Below are 16,544 nucleotides of genomic sequence, written 5' to 3' on the forward strand. Positions count from 1 at the left end.
GTAGACCTGAGAGTGTTCACCATGTGGACATAATGAACCCTCTCTCCCGGGTGGTTGATATTGCTGCCTAACAAAATAAATACAATCAGATCCGTTTTCCTGCTACGGGATTATACCTTTCTCACATTGTTGGCCTTGGTATGCAGGCTTACAGATACAGCTCCCCGTTTTGGGGTCACAGCCAGTAGAATGTTGTCCAACACAGTCACATTCCTTCGAACAGCTCGTGCCGTGTGTCCATTTGGGGCAAGCTGAAGCGTTGCAGCACAGTTTGAAAACACAAAAGAATATAGTTAGTTTGGGGGATTTTAAATGTTTGTAAACCGTTGCTCCCATAACTTGGGCAGAATTTGACTCTAAAGGGCGTTTTTTTATGTTCATGCATATGTGTTACATCTGGGCACATTTTTGTGCTTCTTTTCAAATGACTTCATCGTAACTTTAGGGGAAAATGACACCACCCACCAACCAACACAACTGACAGTTATCCCAAACTCTGATCTTTAATCGTTGTACACCCTCCTTATGTTGTCTGATTTATTTTGCAAACAGTCTGATATCTGTGAGTCCTCAAGCTGTAGCTCTTTTTCTTACACACCCCTGCTGGCTGCTACCGCTACCTAATTAAAACAAGAAACTAGGTCACGTGTCACTAATTGTGCAAATGTTCCTCTGTTAACCTCTGCTCATACCAGTGAACATACACATTACAAACATGTTTTTGGCAAGCTTTATCGATTAAGTCTTTGCCTCAAATCAACTCTCATTTCCCCTTCCTGCCAGAGCTGCATCACAGACTCTGCTAAACAAACAGTTCACTCGATCAGTCGACAAGTTTCATTGAGTCGTAAGTGCTCTACAGACTCTAATTTTTCCTTGACACAGGTTGATGGAAACTGGAGTGTTACTGACTCATGGATTGACTTACAGGTTTCACTGACTCAAAGGTTTTTGAGGAAGATTTTAGGTTTACTGACTCAAGGGTTGATGAACACTCAAAATTCACTGACACACAGGATGCCAATTATTTGAGTTTAATTGGCTCACAGATGCTCGAGGACGACTTAAGTTTCCCTAAATCACAAGTTGACAAAGACGTGAGTTGCACTGACTTACCGATGCTTGGGTAAGACTCAAGTTTTACGGACTCACAGATGCTTAAGGAAGACTCGCGTTTAACTAACTCACGGTTGCCAAACATAGACCCAAATTATCCTGACACACAGGTTTACAAAGTCTTGTGTTTTACTGACTCACATTTGGACGAATACTCAAATTTCAATGACTCAGAGGTTGATGAAGACTCCAGTTCCACTGACTCACGAAGACTTGAGTTTAACTGACTCACGGTTATTCAAAAAAGATCTGCGTTACTGACTCACAGGTTGACAAAGACTCAAATATTACTGACTCATAGGTTGTTGAATACTTGCGTTCCACTGACTCAGGTTAACAAAGAGTGACGTTTCACTCACTCAAAGGTTGGCAAAGACTCAAGACGCGTTGACCTTTGGGTAAACAAGGAATCAAATTTTACTGTCTCACAAGTTTATGAATACTCAAGTTTCACTGACCCACAGGTTAATGAAGACTCAAGATTCATTCACTTACGGGTAAACAAATGACTCACAGGTTGATGAATACTTGAGTTACACTGACTCAGGTTGACAAAGACTGACCTTTCACTCACTCAAGGGTTGACAAAGACTCAAGATTTATTGACCTTTGGGTAAACAAAGACTCAAATTTAACTGTCTCACAGGTTAATGAATACTCAATGTTCACTGACCCACAGGTTGACGAAGACTCAGGATTCATTGACGTATGGGTAAACAAAGAATTATTACTGTTTCACAAGTTAATGAATACTCAAGTCACTGACTTGCTTGTGGAAAACTCAAGGTTTACCTACTCACTGGTTGACAAAGACTCAATTCATTGACTCACAGGTAGCCGATGATTTTAATTTCACTGACGCACAGATGCTCGAGAAATTCTCAGGTTTTACTGACTCACGGGTTGACAAAGACTGATAATTCACTGACTCACAGGTGTTCGGAGAAGACTCAAGTTTCACTAACACACATGTGCACGAGGAACACTCATGTTTTACTGACTCATTGGGGCTTGATGAAGACTCAAGTTTTACCGGCTCAAGGGTTGACGGAGACTCAAATTTCACTGACTCACAAGTTGAAGAGGACTCAAATTTCACTGACTCACAAGTTGAAGAGGACTCAAATTTCACTAACTCAAGGGTTGAGAAATCCTTGAGTTTCTTTGACCACAGATGCTCGAGGAAGACCCAAATTTCACTGAGTCACAGGTTGATGAATATTTAAGCTTCACCCGACACCAAACGGGACAAGCGGTGGAAAATGGATGGATGGATGACTCAGAGATTGACAAATAATTGACTTTCACTGACTCACATGTGCTTGAGGAAGACTCATGGATTTATGAAGACTCAAATTTCACTGACTCACAAGTTGAAGAGGACTCAAATTTCACTGACTCACAAGTTGAAGAGGACTCAAATTTCACTAACTCAAGGGTTGAGAAATCCTTGAGTTTCTTTGACCACAGATGCTCGAGGAAGACCCAAATTTCACTGACTCACAGGTTGATGAATATTTAAGCTTCACCCGACACCAAACGGGACAAGCGGTGGAAAATGGATTATTTGTCAGAGATTGACAAATAATTGACTTTCACTGACTCACATGTGCTTGAGGAAGACTCATGGATTTATGAAGACTCAAATTTCCCTGACTCCCAGGTTAACAAAGATTAGACTTTCACTAACTCACAAATGTTCGAAAAAGACTTAAGTTTCACTCACTCACAGGCAATCGATGAAGAACCAAGTTTTCCTGACTCACCGGTTGACAAAGTTTTGAGTTTTACTGACTTGAGGTAGACTCAAGTTTCACTAATTTAAGGGTGACAAAGACAGAAATTATGCTGTTAAGACTTCAGTTTCACTGACTCACATGTACTTGAGGAAGACTTGAGTTTCACTGAATCATGGGGTCTCAACAAAGACTCAAGTTTAACTAACTCACAGGTTAGCTAAGACTTGAGTCTTACGAAGTCGCAGATGCTTGAGGAAGACTTAAGTTTCAAAGACTCACAGGTTGACAAAGTTTTGAGTTTTACTGACTCATAGGTGATCTAGGGAGATTCACATTTCACTAACTTAAGGGTGACAAAGACTGAAATTATGCTGTTAAGACTTCAGTTTCACTGACTCACATGCACTTGAGGAAGACTCGAGTTTCACTGAATCATGGGATCTCAACAAAGACTCGAGTTTTACTAGATCACAGGTTAGCTAAGACTTGAGCCTTACTAAGTCACACATGCTTGAGGAAGACTTAAGTTTCAATGACTGACTCATAGGTGATCGAGGGAGACTCAAGTTTCACTAACTTAAGGGTGACAAAGACTGAAGTTATGCTGTTAAGACTTCAGTTTCACTGACTCACATGAATTTGAGGAAGACTCGAGTTTAACTGAATCATGGTGTCTCAACAAAGACTCAAGGTTTACTAATTTACAGGTTAAAAGACTTGAGTCTTACTAAGTCGCAGATGCTTGAGGAACACTTAAGTTTTAATGACTCACAGGTACTCGATGAAGACCCGAGTTTCCCTGACTCAAAGGTTGATGAAGAACCGAGTTTCACTGACTTATAGGTGCTCAAGGACGACACAAGTTTCACAGACTCACGGTAGATTGAGGGAAAACTCGAGTTTCACTGACTCATGGGTCTAGTTTCACTGACTCGTGGCAGGTACTTTACATATACCCGAGTTTTACTGGCTCATTAGTTGACGAGGAAGAGCCAAGATTCACAGACTCACAGGCGGACGAGGACTCAAGTTTCACTGACTCACGGGTACTCAATGAAGACTCCAGTGTCAGGGGGGAATTTGTTGCACTTGATGCTCTGAGACGAGTTACTTAAGTGAAGTACCCAATGGGGAAACTCTTGCGTACAATAATTCCTTAGAACTCAAGTCAGTAAAAGGAAGTTTCCCATTATTACAAACAATAGTGTATAAATTATGTTGCTAATTTGTAGTGAAAATGAAGTTTGTTTTATGCAATTATTGATTAAAAAAAGATACTTTGTTAACTTGTAATGAAACAAAAAGTTTGTTTTATGCAACTATTGATTAAAAAAAAGATACTGAAAACAAAGACTTGCACATGTAAGAAATTTACAGCATGAGCATAGACACATCTGCAATCATCGTAAAGAATGATTAATCGATGTGTAGTCTGCCAAAATTGTCCCTATGCAGCAGCAAAAACCCCACTCCACCCTTGTCCCGCTTGACAGTGGCTTTGTGTGAGGTGCAGCTGCAGTCTCTGGTTACACCCTCTCCACCCTCCACATGTCCCGCTGCAGGATGGAGCAGGCAGCTGTGAGAATCTGACAATATTCCATGAGAGCGTTCTGCTATCATTTCGTTGAAAGACCAGCAAGAAGTGATCATGATGTCTATCCGGAGACTTCGAGGCGACCCAAAAACCCAGGGGGATGTCAATATGGTGAAGGAGGAGCTGAGGAATCTTTACTACAAACGACTGTTGCCGATAGAGAAGCACTATTCCTTCCATCAGTTCCACTCTCCAAGCTACGAGGACGCAGACTTTGACAACAAGCCGATGGTGCTGGTGATGGGTCAGTACTCAACGGGAAAGACGACTTTTATCAGGTAAGTATCAAGATTGCATTACTTTGTGCATTTGAAAACACTGCATTCTGCTGACTCTACAGAAAAACACTTTGTAATCCTCAGATATCTAATCGAACAAGACTTTTTGGGGAGCAGAGTTGGACCAGAGCCAACCACAGATTGCTTCACAGCCTTAATGCATGGGGAGGCGGAGGGAGTCATACCAGGGAATGCCCTCACCATGGATCCCAAAAAACCCTTTCGCAACCTTGACCCTTTTGGAAACACTTTTCTAAACAGGTAACAGAAGGAAGGGGAATGTCATATAAGGTCTTGCTTTAGAAGTGATAGTCTTACTGAGCTGTAACAAAGATGTTTGTGAGAGGAAGTACTGTTTTTATAAGTGAGGACAAGAGCATAACATTGACAATAGATCCATTTTAAAACAAGTTACAAAGGCTCTATATTAGTTTTGGGCGATACTACAAAGTTGGGTATCGATCCAATACCAAATACAGTAGTTCCAGTGGATGATAATTCACATTTTCAAGATCAATGCATGATTCAATTATTGATCAAAATGATAAGTAGACAAATACACAGGATGGCGATGTAGCAATATCAATTACATTGTTGTATTATTCTCTACTATTTATTGGCTCTGATTTTAATCCTTTGGTTTTTGCCGATCATTCACAATCATTATGAAAGACATGACGACAAATGTATTTTTGTTTATTCATTCGAACTCGTAAAAAAAGGAAATAAAAGTCCGCTTACAACGGAGCCAATGGGAGGTCCTCTGTTCCGCCCATGAAACCCAATAAAGAACCATCCAAAAACCACCAACAATACTCCATTTACATTTCGGGACTTGAATATTAACCAAGTATTAGTGATATTGTTATTATACGCGCTAATGCAGACTAACTATTTATAGCCGCACCATGACCAATAGATTGTGTGGCTATATTGACATTATCGAGTCATCATAAGCTGCTTCATGCTTCCTTGCTTGTGGAAGTTTATTGTAGATCATAAATCCTGCCTTTCACATGGATAGGAGAAGGATGAGGAGGTATTCCGACTTGTTGGTACACTTTGACAGTCAATTTAGACCCGGGAATAGCGAGAATGACATGAAAAGAAACTTGATTTCACGCCACTTTTCCTCACAAGGATTATGAGTCAGTCTTCATCTAAATGGGACTAAGATTATAAGACTAAAATTCTGTCAATCGGTGTGATGTTTTATTATGTTTGTTGGCTCTCATTAAGTCTGCAGTGGGTAGTACTCAGTGATGTTGTTAAAAAAATGTGCCCGTTACTACATTACATGTATACGTACATCGTGTTTATAAAACCTTAATGGAGTTGTTTGGGTGTTTTTAAGGGCTTTCATAGGTAGAGTAGAGTGACTCCCGTGGGCTCATTGTAAGCGGACATTTAATCACATTATTTTTGATTAGTGACTGGACGACAGCATGTTTCAAGGAGGTTGGGAAACATCCACACCTCAGGGAGGAGTTGTCTAGGTCAGGGGTCGGCAACCTTTACCAGTCAAAGAGCCATTTTGACCAGTTTCGCACATTATAGAAAACAATGGGAGCCGCAAAATTTTTTTGAAATTTTAAATGAATTAACACTGCATACAAAGTTTTCTTTTTGCTTTGTGCTATGTATAAACCAGGGGTCTCAGACACGCTGCCCACACCTTTATATGGAATTTGAAAGCTGGTGCGGCACGAGGGTTATAAATGAATGACGCTTGTCAGCGTCATGCGTGCCGTGATGGTACAGCATATAGCACCCACTACAGCCAGCGTGCCTGATCAGCCACACGTTGTATGGTTTTTACGCTTGCTCACGTAGGTGACAGCAAGGCATACTTGGTCAACAACCACACAGGTTACACTGACGGTGGCGGTATTAAAAAAAAAACTTTAACACTCTTACTAATAATGCGCCACACTGTGAACCCACACCAAACAAGAATGACAAACACATTTCAGGAGAACATCTGCACAGTAACACAACATAAACACAACAGGACAAATACCCAGAATCCCATGCAGCCCTAACTCTTCCGGGATACATTATACACCCCCGCTACCAAACCCCGCCCACCTCAACCGACGCACAGAGGGGGGGGGGGGGGGGGGGGAGAGAGCAGGGTTGGGGTGGGGGCGGGGTTTGGTGGTAGCAGGGGTGTATAATGTAGCCCGGAAGAGTTAGGGCTGCATGGGATTCTGGGTGTTTGTTCTGTTGTGTTTATGTTGTGTTAAGGTGCAGATGTTCTCCCGAAATGTGTTTGTCATTCTTGTTTGGTTTTGGTTCAAAGTGTGGCGCATTATTAGTAAGAGTGTTAAAGTTGTTTTATATGGTCACCGTCAGTGTAACCTGTGTGGCTGTTGACAAAGTATGCCTTGCTGTCACGTATGTGTGCAAGCAGAAGATGTATATTGTATAACAAGTGTTGGGCTGGCACGCTGTTAATACAGATTGTAGAGGGCGCCAAATGTTGTACCATCATGGCACGCCCTTATTATAGCTGTAAGGGTGAAAATCGGTGAATATTAATCCCGGGAGTTTTCTGCGGGGGGCACTGAAATCCGGAAGTCTCACGGGAAAATTGGGGGGTTCAGCAAGTAAGCTGCTGAGCCGCATCAGAGTGATCAAAGAGCCGCATGCGGCTCCGGAGCCGCGGGTTGCCGACCCCTGGACTAGGTGGACAATAAAAGGCCCAATAGAGTTAAAAACATTTTTAAAAAGCCGACATGGGATAATGTCCAGTGGACATGCAGACGGTTTTATCTGTTGAACTATTTTTGTTAATTCAGGGAGGGAGTGGGACACTGGCTCAAAACACTCAAAGGCAGTATGACATGTTTCCACAGAGACTACAGCAGCAGGAAGGGACAGTCTAATCATTGTTATTTTCTCTGTGAAAAATGTCCAAAATTGTTCACAGAGAGTAGAAGAGGGCACCACACTGTTGGTGTTCAGTGGATTAATAAGCGAATGTTTACATTCAAGCGGTCTTAGTGGTTCGCATATCCTCTTACAGTGTGTAGCATGTTTACCTATTCCTTGTCAGTGATGATTTGTGAAAAAAAGTTTATTTGCCGCTATGGAGGCGAGATTTGGTGACTTGGAAGTGGCTCTGCACTGTGGAGGGACATTAGCAAAGACGCTACATTGCGTTGAGGACACGCTCATTCTTTCGTCACTATTAAATTTATAGAACACAGCTAAAATACGTCATCAACACGATATAACCTTAGCATTAAAATTTAATTTACTGTATATCGTTTATATCGCACTACCCCAAGATCACAGCTCTTACCATGGTCTGGTATCTGAAGATTTCTATGATCTGTTAACCTGCATTGCAGTCCTTAATCTTAATTGGAATTTTCACACCACTCCCCATTTTATATATTAATTAGGGCTGTCAAAGTTAACGCGAAGGTAACAAGTAGAGATGTCCGATAATGGCTTTTTGGCCGATATCCGATATTCCGATATTGTCCAACTCTTAATTACCGATTCCGATATCAACCGATACGATATATACAGTCGTGGAATTAACACATTATTATGCCTACGTTTGTTGTGATGCCCCGCTGGATGCATTAAACAATGTAACAAGGTTTTCCAAAATAAATCAACTCAAGTTATGGAAAAAAATGCCAACATAGCACTGCCATATTTATTATTAAAGTCACAATGTGCATTATTTTTTTTAACATGCCTCAAAACAGCAGCTTGGAATTTGGGACATGGGAATAGCGACATAATAGAGCATGTGGAGGTTGGGGGGGGTCAGGCGGTGTATATTGTAGCGTCCCGGAAGAGTTAGTGCTGCAAGGGGTCCTGGTTATTTGTTCTGTTGTGTTTATGTTGTGTTACGGTTGCGGATGTTCTCCCAAAATGTGTTTGTCATTCTTGTTTGGTGTGGGTTCACAGTGTGACGCATATTTGTAACAGTGTTAAAGTTGTTTATACGGTCACCCTCAGTGTGACCTGTATGGCTGTTGACCAAGTATGGATTGCATTCACTTGTGTGAAAAGCCGTAAATATTATGTGATGGGCCGGCACGCAAAGGCAGTGTCTTTAAGGCACGCCCCCGATATTGTTGTCTGGGTGGAAATCGGGAGAAATTCGGCAGAATGGTTGCCCCGGGAGATTTTCGGGAGGGGCACTGAAATTCGGGAGTGGCAAGTATGACTGGGAGACGCAACTGCTCTGTACTTCTCCCTACGTCCGTGTACCACCTCGTACAGCGGCGTTTTAAAAAGTCATACATTTTACTTTTTGAAACCGATACCGATAATTTCCGATATTACATTTTAAAGCATTTATCGGCCGATAATATCGGCAGTCCGATATTATTGGACATCTCTAGTAACAAGTTACCGAAAGTTTCCTTTAACGGCACCGTTTTTTTTGAAGCCCTGGCAGGTCGCTCTCTTTACAAGACCAAAGTTATGTCCATCCACTGTCTGTGTGAGTTCCGAGATACTAGAAACACTAGCAGTGTTGCCATGTACGCTTACAATAAGCCACTTTAGGCTTGGATTTTTGTAAACTCGCCTGCAGATTTCATGAGTCGCAGGTTGCGTATTTTTGGGCATGTTTTAGAACGTGCGGTTACTTATTTGGGCTTGTTTTTCTGTTCAAGTTTAAAGCAAAACATGAACGTGAGCATGGCGCTACTAGCATAAATGCTACTTAAATAGGGTTGCCAAAGGTCCCTTGAAACACGGAATCATTTTGTATTTAGAAACAAAAGTATGCGTTCCGTATTGAGCAGTCAAGTGGCGCACTTGTCCAGTAATTTTATTAACTAAGTGGCCAACAGAGCCGATTATTTTTGTTTTCATGTTCCCGGGTTGTTACGCCCTGTAAAAGAACAAGGTAAATTGTGACATCACACGCCAGTTTTGACTCGGCAGTTTCGCCAACACGCACGGAGCAGGCATCTTGTCAGTGCAGCAGATACTGTAACGAAAGTAAGTGTATGAGAGTTTAAATACAAGTGTTCTCCTGTCTATGGTTGCAATAAGCGCAATATTTATATGAGCGTGTTTGTTTCGTTACTGAGTGCAGTTGGTCCAAGGTCCAGCACACGTCATATCAATCAATCAATGTTTATTTATATAGCCCTAAATCATAAGTGTCTCAAAGGGCTGCACAAGCCACAACGACATCCTCGGTACAGAGCCCACATTTAATGTGGATATTACACTTCCAGTTTGCAGCTTTCGGTAGGAAACTATAGGTATGTGGCTTAAAACTATTAATGGCAGTTATTCCACTTGAATGAGCTATGAGTGTGTGTAATGTTTTTATTTAATGATAAATTACACAACATAGCATAAAGACAATAATCTCGCTGAGAGGAGATCTCCTTCCTAAATAAAGCACAATTGAAATGTTATATTAGTGAAACAAATATCTCGCCTCTCTTTTTGTAACAGTAGTTTTCATAGTGATGAGAGTTGGAGACCTGCTCTATCATAAAGCTGCACACTGACTTTATTCTCTTTTAAGTTAAGCAGGACATACCCCTGTTAAAGAAATATGTTTATTTTTATTAGGTTAAGCACGAAATATTCATATTTGAAAAAAAATAATAATCTGCACTTAATTCTTACTGTACTTACTGTCACCAAGTTTTGAGCACATCAATGACTTGCAGTTCAGAAAAACAGTTCCCGTATGACATTCTGTCTACAAAATTGCACTTGTATTTAAATATTACGGTATTTTTTTTAAAGAAAATGTTATTCATGCAAGCAAATAATAACCTGTGATCAATCATGATTAATCACAGAATTAGAGTGTGATTAATCTGATTTAAAAAAATTATCACTTGACAGCCCTAATATATATACATATATACGTTAGGTCAAGAAAAAAACACGGAGGTTATTTCATCCCTACAAGCATGTTTCGCAGGTTTCCCTGCTCTACCCCGGTATTGAGCACCGTATAACGGATAAAACACAGTAACCTCGACTATATGTATGTATATATATATTTATTTATTTTTTCATAATAAGATTGTTGTGTTGAACTGTTTTAAAAAAGCATAATGTTTAATAAACAAACATTTGCATAATCATATATTGTCAAGTCCCATGTTGTGTGTGCGTTTTAAAAAGGTATACTTAATAAAGATTTTTTTTTTTAAACCTATTTGCGACTAATCACGATTAATCATGAGTTAACTCTGGAAAAAAATGTGATTAGTTTTGATTAAAGTAAAGTTTTAATTAAAATGAAAAAGAGAAATGAATTAAACAAAGCATATGATTACATATTTTCATCGTTTGGGGGCCTTTTTATTAATTTCTAAAGTGATATAATAATCTAATTCCAGGTTTCAGTGTGTGCAGATGCCCAATCAGGTCCTTGAGAGTATCAGCATCATCGACACGCCGGGCATTTTAACTGCAGCAAGGAAAAAACTAAGCAGGGGTGAGTTCAGATACCAGTTTTTCTCGTAGCATCTGCAGATATCCGGTTGATATCAAGACTGTAGTAAAAACAGATGTAACAAAATAAAGAATCTGACTTATGCAAAGCTCAATAAAATTGGTTTGAGTGGTAACCGCAACAGATGAGAACATTGTGACAGTGTTGGAAGGAGACGAGCAGAAAAGTATCAGTGCTGTACTCTGCTGTGTTTTATTGACACGTTGATCTGTGGGTGGAACTGAAATGGCTGAAAGCAGTGGGGGCCACTGGGATATGTTACATGTTTCTTGCTCCTTGAGGCACCGAGGCAGACCTCATTACCACGGGGCGCTAATGAAAACCCTGTGTTCCTCCTCCTCAGGCTACGACTTCCCAGCCGTGCTGCGCTGGTTCGCCGAGCGTGTGGATCGAATAATCCTGCTGTTCGACGCACACAAGCTGGAGTTCTCAGATGAGCTCACCCGGGCCTTCGGGGCTCTGTTTGGCTACGAGGACAAGTTACGAGTGGTCCTGAACAAGGCCGACAGGGTTGACTCCCAGCAACTCATGAGAGTATATGGCGCCCTCATGTGGTCGTTGGGCAAAGTGTTTAGGACGCCTGAGATTTTGCGAGTTTACATTGGATCTTTTTGGTCAGAGCCAAGACAAACGTGTGACCACTACGAACTGATCGAGCTGGAGGAGGAGGATCTCTTGGCCGACATAAGGAACCTTCCACATAACGCTGCCGTGAGGAAACTGAATGACTTGGTGAAGAGAGCCCGGCTGGTGAGGGTAAGAGAGTCTACTCATTTTGGTGTTTTATTTCGGGGTGTCCCGATCTGATAGCGATATCATATACAGTATTAGTCCGATATCAGCAAAAAAGTATTAGATGATATCAGCTAAATCTAAACCAGTGATTCTCAAACTTTGGTACATGTACCACTAGTGGTATACGCCAAAGAATCACTCAAGTGATTTGTTTTTTATTTTCCTATATTCAAACACAATGTTACTGCTCAAACTGTATGTAATGTTACAGTGGACATAAATAATAAATATACTTGTTAAATACAATCTATGCTTTGTTTTAGTGAATATTTAGGCTTACTATACCCTCTATAGGCCTTAATGGCCACATGCGTGGACAGCACCTTTTAGCTCTTATTTCCAAAATTGTGTACACTCCTGAATTGGGGTCTTATGACGACATATGGACACTTATACTGCTATCTAATGGTGTCAGAAGAGTATAACATACAATGGAATTCGGGAAAAAAAAGTGTAAAAATAAAAATTAGCATGTCACTACACTCATACTTGCCAACCCTCCCGGATTTTCCGGGAGACTCCCGAAATTCAGCGCCTCACCCGAAAACCTCCCGGGACAAATTTTCTCCCGAAAATCTCCCGAAATTCATGCGGACCTGAGTGACGTGTCGACAGCCTGTTTTCACGTCCGTAAAGCAGTTCGTCTGCCGTAAACAGCAATGTTGTGACACTCTTAAACAGGACAATACTGCCATCTACTGTACATGCATATGTGACAATAACATCTCGGGCTTTTAGAGAATGCAGTGCACAACTGCGCACACAACAAGGAGACGAAGCAGAATGCATCATCAGAGAGGGTGTTCAGCATGGTTAGAAAAATAGTGACAGAGAATAGAACAAGGATGGACAATTCAACCCTTAACTCAACAATGAGTAGATGAGTGTTATGTGTGTGTATATGTGTACATAAGTGAACACTGAAATTCAAGTATTTTTCTTATTTATATATATATATATATACATACAATAAAATAAATATATATATATATATATATATATATAGCTAGAATTCACTGAAAGTCAAGTATTTCTTATATATATATATATATATATATATATATATATATATATATATATATATATATATATATATATATATATATATATATGAAATACTTGACTTGGTGAATTCTAGCTGTAAATATACTCCTCCCCTCTTAACCACTTACTTACTTATGGACTAAGTACATCATATAAAAATACGATTTTTAGTTTTTATTCTATTTAGGGTCCAATAAGCCCAAATAGCAAAGAGAAATAAAAAAATCATTTAAACAAACAGCTTGGGCCTTAAGAGGTTAATACTGTATTTTAATTTTGGTCATTAAAGTGTTTTTTTGAGGTGGTACTTGGTGAAATAAAGTTTGAGAACCACTGATCCAAACTTTTCGATAAAAGCAGTCCTGCAGCGTGTTTATCGGTGCAAAGCTGGACAGCGGAATGTCCTCCAGTAAGCACACAAGGTTGGTATTTCCTTGTATTTTAGTCAATTCATTTACAAAAGGTAAACATGGCAGGCTATAGGTTACTTGAAGCTAGTTGCTACACAACAGCTAAGCACACAATAGCATGCAAGCTAGACATAGATAATAAGTGTCCTTAATTCAGTGCTTCTCAAATAGTGGGTTGGGCCCCCGTGGGTGGGGGGCATGAGAGGCAATAGTGTAATAGTGTATATCTTGACAGATACAGTTAATCAAACTCATTAAAACAAAGAAATATATACAAAATACAAAAAAATAAATGGACACTTTCAATAATAGCCAGACGGAACAGAAATACACAGGCTTCTTATGGAAATCCAAAGCAATATTGGAAGGTACTGACTACGATTCTCAGCCGGGGTCAACAAACTATTATCCTTTCTGACACCAAATGCAAACAAAATGATGACGATCTAGCCAACGGTTTTAACAAGTTTTTAATACTATAGGAAAATCCCTCTCAAACAACATAAATCCACCAGGGGGTGCAATTTATCATCAATATCTAAAAGGTAATTACACCAACTCACTCATTTGGGAGGTGCGTATAAAAAATAAAATTGTGTCACAGAAAATAATTCTGAACAACTGCCTTAAAGGGGAACATTATCACAATTTCAGAAGGGTTAAAACCATTAACAATCAGTTCCCAGTGGCTTATTTTATTTTTCGAAGTTTTTTTCAAAATGTTACCCATCACGTAATATCCCTAAAAAAAGCTTCAAAGTGCCTGATTTTAACCATCGTTATATACACCCGTCCATTTTCCTGTGACGTCACATAGTGATGCCAACTCAAACAAACATGGCGCATAGAACAGCAAGCTATAGCGACATTAGCTCGGATTCAGACTCGGATTTCAGCGGCTTAAGCGATTCAACAGATTACGCATGTATTGAAACGGATGGTTGTAGTGTGGAGGCAGGTAGCGAAAATGAAATTGAAGAAGAAACTGAAGCTATTGAGCCATATCAGTTTGAACCGTATGCAAGCGAAACCGACGAAAACAACACGACAGCCAGCGACACGGGAGAAAGCGAGGACGAATTCGGCGATCGCCTTCTAACCAACGATTGGTATGTGTTTGTTTGGCATTAAAGGAAACTAACAACTATGAACTAGGTGTACAGCATATGAAATACATTTGGCAACAACATGCACTTTGAGAGTGCAGACAGCCCAATTTTCATCAATTAATATATTCTGTAGACATACCCTCATACGCGCTCTTTTCCTGAAAGCTGATCTGTCCAGTTTTGGAGTTGATGTCAGCAGGCCAGGGAAGCTAGGGCCGATATTCTTCACTTGATCATCTTCGGTGGCATAAGGGACGGTGTGAGCCAAGACATCCAGGGGGTTTAGCTCGCTCGTCTGCGGGAACAAACTGCCGCCATTGCTTGCCGTGCTACCGAGGGCCTTTGTCCCTGAATTGCTCACACACTCCGGCAGATTCAATGGGGGTCTGGCGGCAGATTTCTTTGACTTTATCATTGGAAATGCATCTGCTTTGAGTGTCGCAGGATATCCACACATTCTTGCCATCTCTGTCGTAGCATAGCTTTCGTCGGTAAAGTGTGCGGAACAAACATCCAATTTCTTGCCACTTTCGCATCTTTGGGCCACTGGTGCAACCTGAATCCGTCCCTGTTCGTGTTGTTACACCCTCCGACAACACACCGATGAGGCATGATGTCTCCAAGGTACGGAAAACAGTCGAAAAAACGGAAAATAACAGAGCTGATTTGACTCTGTGTTTGAGAAAATGGCGGATTGCTTCCCGATGTGACGCCACGTTGTGACGTCATCGCTCCGAGAGCGAATATTAGAAAGGCGTTTAATTCGCCAAAATTCACCCATTTAGAGTTCGGAAATCGGTTAAAAAAATATATGGTCTTTTTTCTGCAACATCAAGGTATATATTGACGCTTACATAGGTCTGGTGATAATGTTCCCCTTTAATTGAACAATATAGCAGTCTAAAACACCATATTTGTCAACATAACTATCAAAAAATAATATGTCCAAGGCAGAAGTGTATTAGAAAGTATCCAGTAACAATCAGTTCGCTGCATCATGAGACTGACTTAATGATGCAATAGGTGTCACTAAAAAACAAACTGCCACTCCATTAAAACTTAAAGACAACATTCCAGATGGTTAATAATACATATTATTGTTTTTCATACCTACATTGTTCTCTGACTAATTTCACTTGATCCAACCTTTTTTAACATTCCACACTACAAAATAACAGAAGTATGTATGATTCCTGCTGATATCGTATCGGATCAATATCGGTGTCGGCCAATACTCATGGCTCCAATATCGTTGTCGTAATGAAAGTGAAAAGATTGTATGGGGACACCATTAGTTTTATTAAATGTTTGCTTTCTCGCCCTCTTAGGCCCATGCACACATTATCAGCTATTTGAAGCAAGAGATGCCAACTTTTTTTTGCAAAGAGAGCACGAAGCACAATCTGATCTACCAGCTTCCTGTCATTTTCACCAAGATCCAGCAGCAACACCGAGTTCCAGCGGGAGATTTCCCCGACTGCACCAAGATGCAGGTCAGGTTTACATGCTGCTACCACTCACACTGCTTAACACAGCCTAACCACTTGAGGAATGATCCGGAAGAAAATGTACCATTCATGACTTTTAACGTAAGCCTAAACCTAACGCAAAGCCAGCAACTATGACAAGAATTTGGATTATTGAACTTTTGCTGCTGAACAAAACGTTTGGGGGTAGCGACAAAGTTAGCAGACATAAACCTGCACAATTTTATGAGATCAAAGACGAGCGTTGCCGGATGGGAAAAGACAAATTATTGTATCAGAAGTTTTAAAGTATCGGATTTTGAGTACATAGCTGATTTGACGTTGCTCAGGACCATCCACTGCAGTAAAACATTACCACAGACTCTGTGTAAAGTAGCTTATAATGCAGTTTTTACTCGGGGTGCCCCCGAGCCGATACTGATATCGGATATTGGTCCGATATCAGCAAAAAAAACATATCGAATTAGATCGGCTTGCATCTAAAATCTCAGCTGTGCAAAGTTGGA

The 16,544-nt window shown here is 40.4% G+C and overlaps 2 protein-coding genes across 4 annotated transcripts in view; one reads left to right on the forward strand and one right to left on the reverse strand.

Annotated features, from left to right (window-relative positions):
* LOC133572716 (EH domain-containing protein 2-like) overlaps positions 1–16,544 on the forward strand; it is an 84,942-nt gene that overhangs the window by 66,813 nt on the left and 1,585 nt on the right. For all 3 annotated transcript variants that reach the window (XM_061925674.1, XM_061925675.1, XM_061925676.1), the window contains exons 4-8: positions 4,418–4,727; positions 4,812–4,988; positions 11,078–11,175; positions 11,537–11,949; positions 15,880–16,044. In XM_061925674.1, coding sequence (XP_061781658.1) covers positions 4,504–4,727; positions 4,812–4,988; positions 11,078–11,175; positions 11,537–11,949; positions 15,880–16,044 — 1,077 coding nt within the window. In that variant the 5' untranslated portion in view covers positions 4,418–4,503. The remainder of the gene's footprint in view (positions 1–4,417; positions 4,728–4,811; positions 4,989–11,077; positions 11,176–11,536; positions 11,950–15,879; positions 16,045–16,544) is intronic.
* egfem1 (EGF-like and EMI domain containing 1) overlaps positions 1–16,544 on the reverse strand; it is a 147,324-nt gene that overhangs the window by 47,441 nt on the left and 83,339 nt on the right. The window contains 1 exon segment of the mRNA XM_072911978.1: positions 117–251. Within this exon segment, the coding sequence (XP_072768079.1) occupies positions 117–251 (135 nt within the window).

Source organism: Nerophis lumbriciformis, linkage group LG30 (genome assembly GCF_033978685.3).
Source record: "Nerophis lumbriciformis linkage group LG30, RoL_Nlum_v2.1, whole genome shotgun sequence".
NCBI classification, from domain to species: Eukaryota; Metazoa; Chordata; class Actinopteri; order Syngnathiformes; family Syngnathidae; genus Nerophis; species Nerophis lumbriciformis.